The 16,474-nt window shown below is 38.4% G+C and overlaps 1 protein-coding gene across 1 annotated transcript in view; it reads right to left on the bottom strand.

Annotated features, from left to right (window-relative positions):
• The window catches only part of EXTL3 (exostosin like glycosyltransferase 3), a 74,113-nt gene that overhangs the window by 10,928 nt on the left and 46,711 nt on the right, over positions 1-16,474 (bottom strand). The window contains exons 4-5 of the mRNA XM_042934958.1: positions 9,168-9,295; positions 4,776-4,920 (exon numbers count right to left, since the gene is read on the bottom strand). Of these exons, the coding sequence (XP_042790892.1) occupies positions 4,776-4,920; positions 9,168-9,295 (273 nt within the window). The remainder of the gene's footprint in view (positions 1-4,775; positions 4,921-9,167; positions 9,296-16,474) is intronic.

Below are 16,474 nucleotides of genomic sequence, written 5' to 3'. Positions count from 1 at the left end.
CAGATACCATATGGTTTCACTCTTATGTGGATCCTGAGAAACTTAACAGAAACCCATGGGGCAGGGGAAGGAAAAAAAAAAAAAAAAAAAAAAAAAAAAAGAGGTTAGAATGGAAGAGAGCCAAAGCATAAGAGACTCTTTTAAAAACTGAGAACAAACTGAGGGTTGAGGGGGGGTGGGAGGGAGGGGAGGGTGGGTGATGGGTATTGAGGAGGGCACCTTTTAGGATGAGCACTGGGTGTTGTATGGAAACCAATTTGACAATAAACTTCATATATTGAAAAAATAAAAAAATAAAAATATGGAGAAGACATTATGAACACAAATGTTTAGAAGTATTTCCACCATTATGTGATTATGATTGATGCCATAAACGCTTTCATGTTGTACATTTTAAAAAAATAAAAACTTTGTAGCCTGTTTAAAAATATTTTAAATGAAAAGTTTCAATGCATTTAGAACCTACTCTAAGAAAAGTAACACTTTCTCATTAGTTTCCTTAAAAAAAAAAAAAGGCATTTCAGAAGATGAAAATTCTAAGCGGATTTTAACAAAATGCTGCCAAATTAGTGGATGAATATCATGACTTAATAAGTCCAGCAATGTGGCATTTCTTACATGGACAGTGACTAAAACCAATTATCAAAAATATGCTTACTTTAGAAATAGATCTGAGTACCCAAGTGGCTCAGTTGGTTAAGCAGCCAACTTCAGCTCAGGTCATGATCTCACAGATCGTGGGTTCAAGCCCCGCATCAGGCTCTGTGCTGACAGCTCAGAGCCTGGAGCCTGCTTCTAGTTCTGTGTGTGTGTGTCTGTCTGTCTGTCTCCCTGCCCCTCTCCAGCTCACGCTCAGTATCTCTCCCTCAAAAATAAACATTAAAAAAAAAAAAGAAATAGATCTCTGACTTGCCATAAGACAGTGTCAAATTAAGGTTTTAAAATAATACACCTGAAACTAATATAACACTGTATGTTAACTGGAATTAAAACAAAAAAAGGAAAGGAAAGGAAAGGAAAGGAAAGGAAAGGAAAGGAAAGGAAAGGAAAGGAAAGGAAAGGAAAGGAAAGGAAAGAGGGAGGAAGAAGAATATTCAATCATTTGCTTTCACTAAAATATAAAAATTCAGTAAGAATATCATTTTGAAACTTTATTTCATCTTTATCTCAACATTATAAAAATTTCTATAAGTACAGTAGTGCATATAAATAAATACACACATATATGAGGTACAGGTTTAAAATTTTTTATTGATTGGTACTTATAAACAGAAAACTTGATTTCTCAAATCAGGGATGACCAACTTCATTGCTTTCAAGGACCAAACAAGTAAGGTAAATAAATAAGTGACACTTTAAAGAAACTGGTGTAAGAAAAATAAAGAGATGTGGAGCAAATAAGTGCATACAAGCCCATCAGCAGGGGACAGTGACTACACAGCTTCAGGCAATTGGTGCCAGGCAGGAAGAACACCCAAGTATGACCTGATCTTCATGTTCACCGAAGTCCAGATGTTTGTGTAAACTTCTCTGGTGTTTAAAACCTGGCAGTGCATGGGATGGCATTAGGGGACTAAATAAACATTTCTGTTAGCCACAGAAGGCTTGAGGGCTGCTACTTTATAACCTTTGCTCTAGATTTTCAAATAGAAAAAAAAAACCAAAACCCTAAGGTTTATTAAGTAAATTATTTATTACTTAAAAGTGAAGGGATATGGCTATTGTAACTTTTAAAGAGCAATCAGAATTTGAGAACAGGCAGACTTTTCAGAAGGCAAGTAAATTCTTAAGGTATGAGTAGCAATGCTAAAATTGGTGGCTCTTTCTCAGATGACCAGTAGGAAAATAAATGACTCCAGTTAAGTATGGTTTCTCAGCCGATAGTTTCTAATCCTACTTGCAACTCCTATCCAACCAAAGCCCACCCATGTTTGGAAAATAAGCACGGGGCGCCTGGGTGGCGCAGTCGGTTAAGCGTCCCGACTTCAGCTCAGGTCACGATCTTGCGGTCCGTGAGTTCGAGCCCCACGTCGGGCTCTGGGCTGATGGCTCAGAGCCTGAAGCCTGCTTCCGATTCTGTGTCTCCTTCTCTCTCTGCCCCTCCCCCCTTCATGCTCTGTCTCTCTCTGTCTCAAAAATAAATAAACATTAAAAAAAAAAAAAAGCACAAGGGTTAAAGATGGAACAAGCAGATCAGCTTCACACATTAAGTTTTAAAAAGAAAAAAAAAATCTGAAAGTTTAATGATCTCTTAGTCTAGTTCAAAATGTCCCTAGTAAGATGGCTTTCAAGGTTCTGTTTGAGGTGGGTCACAAGATGCCACCACAGGAAATATGAAATACATGAGGGACAAAAGATTGGAGAAACTTGGGATGTCAGTTTGAAGTTTGAAGAGGGACATATAGGGGATGTCCTGAAAACATCATTAGGTATAGGAGTACAGAATTCAGGCAACAGCCAAGGCTGGAATATAGACACAGAAATCACCAGCCTGTAGATGTTAATCCACAAGACCTTGAGATATGAGAGAATGTCTAGGGAAAACACAAAGTGAGAAGAGCACTATATACAGAAGCCAGAACTCTAAGACACTTCAACATTTATGGGGAAAACAGTGTGCAAGTTGCCCAGGATGAGAGAGGGCATGGAGTGGAGATCAGGATGATGGGCCACGTGGCAATGTCTTTGATGACCAGGAAGAAATAACTAGGAGGTTCCTAGATGGAAGCAACAAGACAGATGCTCAAATGAGACTCAAATGAGATTTTATATGAGAGCTGAGAATTGTCTGGAAGTGTCATTGGTAAGCAATAAAAATGATTCTCTGTACCTTCCCTGCTCCAAAGTACATATCTGGGGAAATGAGCAGACTAAATCACTGTCCCAGGAAGAAATATAGGAACAGGGTAAAGGGGAAGCACTATCCTCAGAGAAAAGTCAGGTATTAATCAGGTCAAGGAGACAGAAGAGGTATTCTGTGAAGTGAGGGGTGCAGGGAATTGGCTATCTAAGAAAAAGGATTCTTCAGAGCCCAGAGGAAGTACTTGGAAGGAAAGGTATAGAGCAACACTATCTAAGATATATTATGTGAGTCACATCTCTAGTAGCCACATTTTTAAAAAGTAAAAGAAACAGTATGGGAATGCAAGCTGGTACTGCCACTCTGGAAAACAGTATGGAGGTTTCTTCAAAAACTAAAAATACAACTACCCTACAAACCAGCAACTGCACTACTAGATTTATCCAAGGGATACAGGTGTGCTGTTTCGAAGGGACACATGCACGCCAATGTTTATAGCAGCACTATCGACAATAGCCAAAGTATGGAAAGAGACCAAAGGTCCATCCATGGATGAATGGATAAAGAAAATGTAGTATATATATACAATGGAGTATTACTCGGCAATCAAAAAGAATGAAATCTTGCCATTGGCAACTACATGGATGGAACTAGAGAGTATTATGCTAAGTGAAATTAGTCAGAGAAAGACAAAAATCATATGACTTCACTCATATGAGGACTTTAAGAGACAAAACAGATGAACATAAGGGAAGGGAAACAAAAATAACACAAAAACAGGGAGGGGGACAAAACATAAGAGACTCATAAATATGGAGAACAAACAGAGGGTTACTGGAGTAGGTGTGGGAGGGGGGATGGTCTAAATGGGTAAGGGTAACTTAGGAATCTACTCCTGAAATCGTTGTTGCACTATATGCTAACTTGGATGTAAATTTTTAAAAAATTAAATTAAAAAAAGAAACAGTAAAATTAATTAGAACATATTTTATTTAACCCAGTGTATCCAAAATAATTGCATTTTAACATACAATCAATATAAAAATTATTGAGATAGTTTACATTCTTTCTTTCATGCCAAATTTTCAAAATCTGGTGTGCACTTTATACTTACAGCTCATCTCAATAATGACCAGTCACATTTCAAGTACTCAATAGCCACGTGTGGCCAGTGGCTACTTCATAGTATAGACAAGATACAGATGAAAGATGAGTCAGGAGCAAAAACATTTAGCAATAACAATACAGGAGAAAAGTAATGACTGCAGGGGTATGCATTTTGGATATTCATTAAAAACTGGGATGCATGCCATGGTGAAAGCTCTAAGGAATAAACAAAACTTGCACAACCACTACAGAGGCTCATAGTGGGGTTTGATAGTGTGGGTTAGCCTGAATCAGAAGAGAATCAGCCAGGCCATGTCTAGGATGGAAATGGTAAAACAACAATATTTAGCCCAAAGCTCTCAGTTTTAAGGATGAGAGCCAATGCCCAGAAAGGTAAACTAATTTCCCTAATGGCCTACATGCAATCGTGCAGGCAACCTTACTACCTTGACTTTTTATTCCAGAGTTGCTTTGAGCATCTTGAAAACAATCTTTAAAAATAGAAATAACTTACTTCTAGCATAAAAGGAACATATAAGAGGGGCACCTGGGTGGCTCAATCAGTTAAGTGTCGGTCTTCGGCTCAGGTCATGATCTCACACTTTGTGGATTCGAGCCCCACATCGGACTCTGTGCTGACAGCTCAGAGCCTGGAGCTTGCTTTGCATTCTGTGTCTCCCTCTCTCTCTGCCCCTCCCCCACTCATACTCTGTCCCTCAAAAATGAATAAACATTTAAAAAAATTAAAAGAAAAAAAATGAACATATAAGAAACATTAGGATGGCTAACTTTAGGGCAGCATTTCACTACCACCCAAAGGCTCAACTCTTAACCAAGTTCATGCCAATCTTATCAAGCTTTTTCTTACCTTGTGAAAGAAGGCAGCACCTGTCAGCACCATGGACAGCTCACAGGAGTAGTTGGAGTTGTAGAGCCAGGACTGATGAGGGATGTCCCACGCATGGTAACGGCCAGGGAAACCCACAATGCGGTCCCGTGCTTCTCTCCACACCCTTGAAAAACACAAGTATATGCACACACCTGAGTATGAAGCTCTAAGATAACCAGAAAGTTTAAAATTACCGTCTCTATCTTGCAGGCTCTGGTCCTTGGGCTGTTACTTCTTTTTTCCTTTAAAAGGTTTTTCTTTAAATAACAAGATCAATCACAGGCCAAACAGGATAAAAACAAGCAAAGAGTGCCACATGTAGTTTCCTTAATAAGCACTTGCTTACTGCTCTTCTAACTTCTGGCAGCCAGCACCTCTCTAAGCCTTTACAGAAAGAACAAGCTGGAATAACATGGAAAGGAGTTAACTAGAAGTCAAGAGTCTCCAAAATGGGGTATGAACAGCAATCTGCTAACAAGTAGGAAGAAATATCAATTTCTACTTCTATTTATTTTTAATCTTAATTTCCAAAAAAAGTTGTTATATTTTTATGTGCTATTTTCTATTTTTTTCTGTTCTATTTTCTATTTTTTATTTTTATTTTTTCTCAAAAGTTTTGTTTTACATGAGCATAATATGTTAGTACAGTAGGACTTGTATATAATTTACGTGTATTGCATACAGAACTGTTCTTTTACTGAGGGGGTACACCATTAAAAAAAAACTTGGAGCCCCCTGGTTTAACCACAGGAGACTATTGCTTGGAGTAGGTGCAACAGTCTTAATTCCTGAATTGAGCACAGCTGAGGCCGAAACCTGTACCATCAAAAGAAGTGGTCTATAGGACTATACAAATGAAAGATTCGTAAATGCATGAAATAATAAATTCAGAATTCAGTATGTTTCCAGGCTAAACTTTTATATAATCCCTAAATTTATAGGTAAGGTAGGACAATAAAATTGGTTCCCCAATTTCACAGGCTAAAATCATAGAGCTGAAAGTACTTATCGTCTACAGAACCCTACAAGCTGTAGAAGTGCTTCTGGTTTCCTAAGCAATAAACCACCATATCCCCACTCCATCTCACCCCCAAACAGAGATTTAAACTGCCTGAGAAACTCTCTCATCACTTACATGGAGTTTCAATTCCTAAAACACAAAAAAGATTTCATTCCAAAAGACTTCCTCTCCTATTAAGTTTGAAAGCAATTAATCTAGTCCAATACACCAGAAACCACAACTTCTATCACAATGTAACAGCCTCCTAGGTGGCCTTCTGGCATCTCCTACCCAAGTCTTACCTCTGTCCTAATTTATCTCCTAAGAAGGAATCCAAATTACTAGCCCAAAAAGCTACAAGAAGTTTTTATTATATACTTTGACATTTACAGAATGTAAGAATTACTAATAAATACCACCAGGATATCCAAATGTTCTACCAATACTCCTAAAAATATTGATCTCTTCAAATGCCTATTACTTCTACTAGTCCTGAAATAGCAGCAGAAAGAATAGGAAACTGAATTTTTTTTTAATTTTTTTTTAACATTTATTCATTTTCTGAGAGACAGAGAGAGACAGAGCATGAGCGGGAAAGGGGCAGAGAAACGGATACACAGAATCCGAAGCAGGCTCCAGGCTCTGAGCTGTCAGCACAGAGCCCGACGCAGGGCTCGAACTCACGAACTGCGAGATCATGACCTGAGCCGAAGTCGGACGCTCAACCGACTGAGCCACCCAGGCGCCCCAGAAACTGAGTATTTTAATCATCTATTTGGCTAATTTAAGTCAATATAATGCAATTAGTCCTTAATAAGACAGAATCTCATTTGCTACATACATGATATCAAAAGGTACCATATCTAATTTGTTTTAAGGGCTGCCAACCATGATATGGTCAATTATATATTAAATAATAATAAATAAGGCTAATTATATATCATAAAAATATGGTTAATTAGCTATTAAATAATAAGGGGAAAACTCAATACGGAAGCACTGGTATGAGATAAATTCAGATAAAGGCTTAAATAAATTCTTGGGGCAATGCATCAGTAGTTTTAGACGGTATGGCCTCAGTGAATATTTGAAAGTTAGGCATTTTAAAATATTGACTATAAATAATGCTACTGATTTACATATAAAAACAAAGGACATAATCAGTTCCTTAACCTTATACTCAACCTGCGCTGCACTAAATATGTTTAACTCATGTGCCATATTATAATAGGTCATGCTTTGGTATGCCTTACCCTTAATGAATTATTCTTTAAATGTGCTAATGTTCTAATTACCAACACACTACAATCGGTTATTAGGCACATAAAAAGATACTGAACATCATTAGTCATTAGGGAAATGCAAGTCAAAATTATACTGAAATACTACTTCATCACAAACAATAGAATGGCTATAAATAAAAAATGAAAAACAAGTATTATCAAAGACATGGAGAAATTAGAACACTTATATACTGCTGGTGGCAATATAAAATGGTGCACCCTCTGTGGAAAAAAATATAGCAGTTCCTCAAAATGTTGGAGTTACCACACGATTTAGCTGTTCCAGTCCAATGTATATATCTAAGAGAAAGGAAATGTTCATACAAACACTTGTACATAAATTTTCACAGGAAAAAAAATAAAATAAAATAAATTTTCACAGGAGCATTATTCACAATAACCGAGAAGCAGAAATGACCCAAATGTCCACCAACAGAGAAATGGACCAACCAAATGCATATATACAAAAGGCAATACACTCACATGCTCAGATGGGTGAACCTTTTTTTTTTAATGTTTGTTTATTTTTGAGAGAGAGAGACACACAGACAGAACATAAGTGGGGGAGGGACAGAGAGAGAGGGACACAAAATCTGAAGCAGACTCCAGGCTGTCAGCACAAAGCCCGATACGGGGCTCAAACCCATGAACCACAAGATCATGACCTGAGCTGAAGTCGGATGCTTTAACCAGTCGACTGAGCCACCCAGGCGCCCCCAAATGGGTGAACCTTTTAAAATCTATTAAGTGAAAGAAGCCGGTTACAAAATGGCACATGTTATATGGAACCATTTATTTTCGATATCCACAATAAGCAAATTTATAGAGGCACAGATAGATTAATAATTGCCTAGGGCTTAGAGAAGGTGGAGGAAAATGGGAAGTGATCACTAATGGGTACAGGGTTTCTTTCAGTGGTAATAAAAGATTTCTAAAAAGATCACAGTGATGGTTCCATAACTCTGTAAATATACTAAAAACTGTTGAATGATTACACTTAAATGAGTGAATTGTATGACTTATGAATTGTACTCAATAAACATTACCCAAAAATGATTTGCAAGAAAATGATCACAAGCTTGGATGTCACAATAAATGTCAAATTGCTTTAAAGTTGCTAAGGCCTACCCTCAATTTTTGTACTTACTTCACTGTGGACACATAATAAACTGCCCATGGGCCTGCATACTAGTCCATGACACACTTTGAATAACCCTGATGTACTCCATTCTCTTATCTGTAATGATCCTTCAACTGGGATATATAAACCCCGGTAAGAACTACTAAGATTCAAGAAAACTACATAGTTTAGTGATTGACTGGAAATTCTGGAGTCAGACAAACTTGCATTTGAATTCCAGTTCTGCCATTTACTTTCTAACATCATGATTTTGCTCTCCTTGATCTCAGTTTACTCCTATGTGATATGGAGAGGAGTACAACTTACATCGTCAAGTTATTAATGAGATAAAATCACACAAAGTGCTCAGCTAGTCTCTGGAACACAGTATGGATTCAAAAATGTCACGCATTTTGATCATAAGAACCACCTCCTCCTCCCTCTCTTTTTCCTCTTGGATCTTTGCTCCTAACCCCATCTTTCCCCAAATCTTTCAAGCCCCAGGATTCTGGCACCATTCCATTACCCAACACATAGCAACATGTTGCTTCTGCCTGACTGGGAGCTATTCCTGCAAACACAAAAACCTCACATTTCCATTAGGGAACTATCTCTTGCCTCCACTCAGTCCATGTTTGTGCCTGGAGGATGATATAGTTTCAGCTCCAGGGCCAGGCAGATAACCCTGATCTAGCCAATCACAGAATCCATCTCCCTGCCCTCCCTCAAAGGGAGAGCCTATGGGAGATCACAGGCAACAAAGAGGAAAGCAAAACCTAGAGATGAAGAGAAATGGAGTTCTCCAACATCACCTAAGACCCAAAATCCAGCTATGTCCTGTCAGCCCTTACTACCTCTGAGTACTTATTATCAGCCAAGAAATTCATTTTGCTGCCTAATCCACCTTTGAGTTGGTTTTCTGTCACTTGCAAACAAAAGTGTTTCTTGATTAAAAAGTAGCTGCTCACCGAAACCCAAACATGATTTCATCATGGCGGAGGTGAGCATCATCATCAATAGACAGGATAGCCTCTGTCTCAATTTCATTCCAGGGCAAGAAGCGGTTGTTCAAACTGTTCTTCTCAGTCCGGACCACCTGTAAGGAGGAAGGAAAAACACTAATGATCAATGCTGCATTATAGAATGCAAAACCAAAACTGCCTCTGGTCAAAGGAGACTGTGGCTAAATTTACTAAATAATCTTGCCAGGTTGCCTACCACTCATAAAACCCAGTACATGTCTTTCAGGAACAGAAACTGATCTTATAATTCAGCAAATGTATAAGGATTTCACATTTTAAGCTTTATTCATTTGCTAACTAATTTTCTTGTGAAACAAGTTAAAGCTGAGGATTATTTTACATAAACGATAAAACAGTCTACAGAAATTAAAAATAACTCTCCCAAGAGAACACAAGGTGGCAGAGTAGAACTGAGATTATAATTCCCAGCTCTGAAATCCCCAGGCTTACTTATAAATTTTAAAGCCCAACTCAGAAATCCCTTGAGTTTGTGTCATTTCTGATGCCTAAAAAAGGAGAGCCCATCCAGTTGAGGTTAATTACCTCACCTTTGCAATTCCCACTGACTACACATACAGATGCTTTTTCTTTCAAGGGGTACCTAACTCAGCAAAATTAACAGCTGTGTTAACTTACAGCAAATCCCAATTCAAAGATTCTCTATCCAAAGTGACCCATATATGCAAAGCAGTATTTTCTTCATAAAACAAAGATTAGTGCCCAAACAGAATTACATTACAAAGAAAATGTTTTACTTAGACATCTTAGATAAGCACAGTTTACTAACAATGTAGGTGGTAGCTTTGTTATTCACCTTGCCCAATATGAAGATGACCATACTCAGTACTTTAATAGCTCATTTTATTTTTATTGTACCTATATCTAATTAATCCACCTAATGGGAAACTATCAATTTATTCTCAAAAACCAGAAACAAAGGGAACTTCCTGAGGAATCATCTTTTTAGAAAGACAGAGAGGGTCATCTTACTTTCAACAGAAACTTTTACTTGTACTGAGAATAAGCTCTACCTAGCTTGATGAATGGAATTATATCCATGGTCTAAAACTTCATGAATGCTTTCAAAGGTACTCCTGTGATCTCACAAATACTGTCTCCATAGCTTAAAATACTCTTTCTCCTCTTCTTCTACCAGAATCATTCTCTCTGCCTCCTGTCAACTTACACCCTTGTCAAAATTAATCACTTCTATGTTCTTTTTTTTTTTTAATTTTTTAAGGTTTTATTTATTTTTGAGACAGAGAGAGACAGAGCATGAACGGGGGAGGGGCAGAGAGAGAGGGAGACACAGAATCAGAAGCAGGCTCCAGGCTCTGAGCCATCAGCCCAGAGCCCGACGCGGGGCTCGAACTCACGGACCGCGAGATCGTGACCTGAGCTGAAGTCGGACGCTTAACCGACTGAGCCATCCAGGCGCCCCAATCACTTCTATGTTCTTAGAGCAGAGTCCTCATACTTCAACTAATGCATTCTAACATACTTAGAATCCAATTAGTTCAGAGATCAAAAGGCCTTACAGATCATATGGCCAACTCTCACCTTGTACATGGACAAATGGCAAGTGGCAGAGCTAGACACTAATTAGTGCCTTCTAACTCCAAATCAGTCTTTTTCTGCTAAACTTACATTAAATTTATCAATCTCATCAAACCAAACATCACTTAGAATGTTTACTTTACTAAAGAGCTTTAAAAAGTCTTAAAAGACTTTGCCTCAGCCCCAGAGGAGTTCCTCCCAAGTCAAGACAAGAAAGGATCTATAATCTATAATCAGATTTGCTACTACAGAAAACAGATGTCAGAGCCAAGCAATAGACACAGAAATCCCCCTTGCCCTGCAGCACGTTTGGCCATATAAAAAGTCCCTGGAAGCAAGCCCAGGTCTCCCAAGCTCAGAGTCAGCAGTTGCAGAACAAAGCACTGAGGTCTGGGTTGCAGTAAAGATGAGCAGGGAGGGGGAGATGACCAACTACTCACCTCAGTAGCTGCTGGGCTCCATCCCCAGGGAGCAGGGAAATGGTCAGAAGTAGCAGGAGCCAAATGCCAACCTCAGCAAACACAAAATGCCATCTATCTTAAGACACACCCAATTTCAGAGATGTTAAAATATAAAATAACGTCCACCTTAGAATCAATGCACTATGGCAGCTGTTTGCTCAACCACCCCCAACAAACCACTCTTGGTCATTCATTTTACTTTCCTAACACACCTAGCATCCACTTAATACAGAACTGCAATTCTGGCAGCTCAGGTGGACAAAGCTCCCCCTCAATTCTAGCAGCAAATACACACAGCTTAAAATGAAGAAAACATACTCAATTCTTGAATATTCAACTGTAGATTATCAGTTTTACAGGTTAGACACTAGGAAGATTATCTACAGCAAAATTAGCAATCCAAGAACACAGCACAGAACTTTAGTAAAGTGTAAGCCAAACACCACCAACACGGGCCTCCCCTAGGGCTCTCTTGAAACACAGGCCTACCCCAAGCCTACCAAGTCAGAAACCTGCAAAATCCCCAGGTGATTCCTATGCACATTAAATTTTGAGAGGGTTGGTAGAGGAAAAGCATGGTTTTGGAGTCCATCAAAAAAGCCTGGGGGCGCCTAGATGGCTCATTTGGTTGAGTGTCCGACTCTCAGTTATGACCCTAGCGTCATGGGATCAAGGCCTGTGTCAGGCTCCAGACCAAGATTCTCTCTCTCTCTCTCTCTCTCCCCCTCTGACCCTCTCATCAGCTCACACGCTCTCCTTCTAAAAAGGGGGAGGGGGGGAAAGAAAGAAAAGAAAATAGAGACAATTTTTTTTTTAAAAAGAAAAGCCTGAGTTCACATTCCCACTCCACCACTTACTTGTGCAAAGGTAAGTGAGGAACCTCTCTCCTAAATACAGCCCCATACTGTGTGCAAAAATGGAACTTATTCATCAGCCAAATGTGACCATCTTATAAACAACCTCATTCACTCTAAAAACAACACAAACTAAAATAGTCATGATTTGATGCCTAGAGCACATCCAAAATTTTTGTCCAATTTACAAAATAAACCAAATCAAGAGGACCTGCTTGTCTTCTGGAAGACTTAGAACTGAAGATCTAATACCAAATGTGTTTTAGCCTAGATTTCACATCTGTATTTTTTAGCAAGTTTATTAAAGTCCAGTAAGAGGCAAGTCCATTACAAACAACTACTGTGGATTCCAGAAATAAAGTATACATACTACCTTTGCTCATCCTGGCACAACCCCTCTGGGCTGGATGGCAGCAAGATTTTCAGGATTAGGGAACTGACGCAACAGCCATCAGAATGAAAGGAAAGATTTGAGGATTCACAGAAACACAGCATCATGAACTGCAGCAGCTTATTTCTGGTTGGCTCACAAACAATTGTGGTCAAAAAGTCTGCTTTAAGAATTTACAGCAGTGATTCTTAACTATGAGCGATTCTGCCCAAGAAACATATAAAACAATGACGCTGGACAGTCTTGGTTGTCATAACTGGTAGTGGAACGGGGTGAGCTACTCGTATCTAGTCAGCAGAGGCCAGGGATGCTGCTAAATACTACAAGCACGGGACAACCACCCAGAGCAAAGAATTATCCAGCCCTACATGTCATTAGTGCCACTGAGGAGATACTCTGATTTAGAGTCAACATTCAGAAGACAGTACAGCACATACAGTTCATTATTTAAGAACAATTTACCTTTTCCTTACAACCAAAAGGAGATTTCTGCACTTACAGACATTGCAAATATAAACTAAAATTAACTAGGAGGAAAGAGTAAAAGCTTTCTTCTAACAGTTTTGCTTCAAAGCTATACTGCTTAATAGCTAGACAAAATTTTGCTCAGCAAACCTACTGTTATCAATTCTGGCACCAAAAACATAAGGACTAAAAAACTTAAATATCTGTAATGCAGACATCCATCAGATCAGCATTGGCATCTAAGATTTTTGAGAAACGGCAGATCGAAAAGGATAGAAATGAGTCAACCAGAGTAGTAAGTCATGTTGCTCATTTTTGTTGACATTGTTTTGTTTTGTTTTTAAAACTAAAAAACAGCTCCTGCTTCTTCAACACTGGCTATTTTCTCATGCCTAATGATTATACCTTGGTAACTCGTGGACATGAAAACTGACCCTCAAGTTACTAAGTCAATTACTGGTTATGACACTGACCAGAATGTACCGAGCAATGTGCCTGGCATACAGTAGGTGTTCAACACATCTTATAAAAGAGCAAATAACCAAACGACTAGGAAATAAACCCTACTTTAGCCCTGTCCATTCTATTTTCAGAATATGGAATAAAGACTTGATAACTTTATGTATCAAAACTATAACATTCTACATACTAAAACCTCCTAGCATTTAATCTAGTATTCCAGAGCAAAACAATCCATCAACCTACAACTGCCAAGTCAGGAGCCATGCACGCCAACATTCATTTTTAGTTTGTTTCATGAACAATGCTTCCTGGGGAAGCTACATGAGTTCTCCTGCTGACTAGTTCTACCATCATTCATAAAAGCCTAGACTTCCACTCACTGCACGTTTCTTCCCATCACAATGGAACAATACAGCAGTCATGGCCTGGAGTCCTACTGTATGCAAATGTATGCAAGTACATGCATGATCAAAAAATAATTAGTAACCTCACATAACATTTAAGTTGGTTCTTGAGGAATTCTGGAATTTATGAATGATAAAGAGCTACTACTCTACAAAGATCCTTTCTCCTAGTATGCTAATAAGGTATTTGGCTTCTAAATCCTGGCAGAAATCAGCAAATTCACATTAATTAGGAAAGTATCAATTTACATCATAAATATTTAATTAGCTATCATAAGTTAGATCCCCAATTAATAGATAGCCAATATTTCTTAATATGTAAGGGATGGAAATGTAAGTAGTTATTGCTATTAACAAGCAACAATCGAACATTTCTACAATTTGGTAAGTGACAGTTGCTGAAGTGCAGCAGAGGAATTTGGATTCAAATGGAAGAACTACCTAAATATGGAATCTTTTATAAAAGCAGCTCACAACTAGCCATAGGCAGGTCTTTGAAGTTGGGAAGCAAGAAAAATAGGGCATGAAGAAATTAAGTGTATGAACCCAAGTCATAAAGTAGACCAAGAACAGGGAACACAAAAAGGTAAAACATACTTGACAAGTAATAAAATTAGAAAATATGTGTGGAAAATATAAAGCACCATACAAACACATAATGCCACCTATTAAATTCAGCAATTTAAATACACTTAAAATGTTCTCCTTTCTCTCCTTAAAATTTTGCCTAGCCAAAGTCAACAGTCTCCAGTCTCAAACAACACATACACATGTGTGATACACTTCTGTAATGAATCCATTTCTGAAAATGAGCCTTATGTCAAGTCACCATACAGGCAATAAGGTAAACAGCAATTAGCTTTTGTCCTCCATCCTCCCCTTTCCTCTAACTTAAAAAAGTAACCCAGGACGCCTGGGGGGCTCAGTCAGTTGAGTTTCCGACTGCAGCTCAGGTCATGATCTCACACTTCACGGGTTCAAGCCCCGTGCCGGGCTCTGTGCTGATGGCTCAGAGCCCGGAGCCTGCTTCAGATTCTGTGTCTCCCTCTCTCTCTGCCCCCACCCCGCTCTACTCTCTCAAAAATAGACATTAAAAATATATTTAAAAAATTTAAAAAGTTTTAAAAAGAAGTAACCCATCACAGAGCTCAGGAATTAAGAAAATGAGGTATAAAGGGAAGCTCATAGTCCTGTATACCTGCTTTTGAGACAAGGACCCATGTGAAACAGCTTGAGGTGACTAGGGTGGAGAGATAATCAACAGAGAGAGACCAAGCAGCATTAAAATATCTTGATTTTTCAAGGGACTCATTCATTCAATAAACATTAAGCAGTAGGGAAAGTTAGGTAATGAAAAGAAAGGGAAAGGAATAAGAAGGTGAACACAGTGAACTACTTTTCTATTTATAACTTACTTTAAATTTGGGTCTGATGCAGTATTAAAAAACAATTTAGGTTTTGATTTTAGGTTATATTTTAGGTTATGAGATAAGTCTGTTTTAACTCATAAAAGAAGTTGTACATGATCCCTATAAAGCTGTAGGTCAAATAGCATAGGTTAGAGGTTCACCATCAAATGAGAGAATGCAGGGGTGTCTGGGTGGCTCAGTCAGCTAAGTGTCCAACTCTTGATTTTGGCTCAGGTCGTAATTTCACGGGTTCTTGGTATGGAGCCCTGAGTCGGGCTCCACGCTGACAGTGCAAAGCCTGCTTGCAATTCTCTCTCTCCCTGGCTCTCTGCCCCTCCACCGCTCATGTGCCCACGCTCTCTTGCTTTCTCTCAAAATATATAAATAGTTTTTAAACAAGAGAATGCATATCAAGAGGACAACACAGTGCTGACCGAGCACATAGAAAATGCTCAAAACTTGTTAGCAATTATTATCACATAAGATTAATACAATCTCCTCCTATTTTACTTTGTAAACATTTTATTTATGCATGTAAGCTGTGCCTTTTCAAGAAATTGAGATTTGGTAAAAAAGAAAAACATGCACTGACCATGGTCAGAAGTCCTAAGACCTAAGTTCTAATTTGGGTATTAATTGGTTGAGTGACCCAAAACAAAATTCTCTCAGTCTCAGATTCCTTACTTTGAATTAGTAAAGAGTACAAATAGACTAAGAGGAGGAGACATTCCCTAAAGAATTGATTTGTAGCAATTAAGAAATCATTTATGCAACATGACTTTTCAGCAATTCCTTTATATTACACATTTATAGTTTTTGCTATAATTTCTGATTTCTGGTAGCTCTGTTTTATAGAATTCTCCTTCACAGCCACGTAGCCTCTTCTCAAACAGAAAAACGAGAGCCATAGCTATAATCACCAAGTTATTAAATAATGTCAAAGAAAAAAACCAGAGATGCTAAACCTAGTGAAGTCTACCAGACTTTGTACAATCTTAGACCTAGAAAAACTGGACAAGATTTTTCCTGTTAGTTTTGCTTAGAAATCACATTTTAGGAAAATATCATCTGATCTATTCATGTAACATATATATTACTTGCAGAGCCCAACTCAGGGCTTGACCTTACAACCCTAAGATCAAGACCTGAGCTAAAATCAACCAACTGAGCCACTGAGGCACCCCTCAAGTAATATTTCTTAAAGGAGAGTGGACACAGATAAAAAAACAATGTGTACCAACTTTATAAGG

This window comes from Panthera leo, chromosome B1, assembly GCF_018350215.1.
Source record: "Panthera leo isolate Ple1 chromosome B1, P.leo_Ple1_pat1.1, whole genome shotgun sequence".
NCBI lineage: Eukaryota > Metazoa > Chordata > Mammalia > Carnivora > Felidae > Panthera > Panthera leo.
The sequence above is the reverse complement of the archived record's forward strand: the minus strand, read 5'-3'. Positions and strand labels throughout refer to the sequence as shown.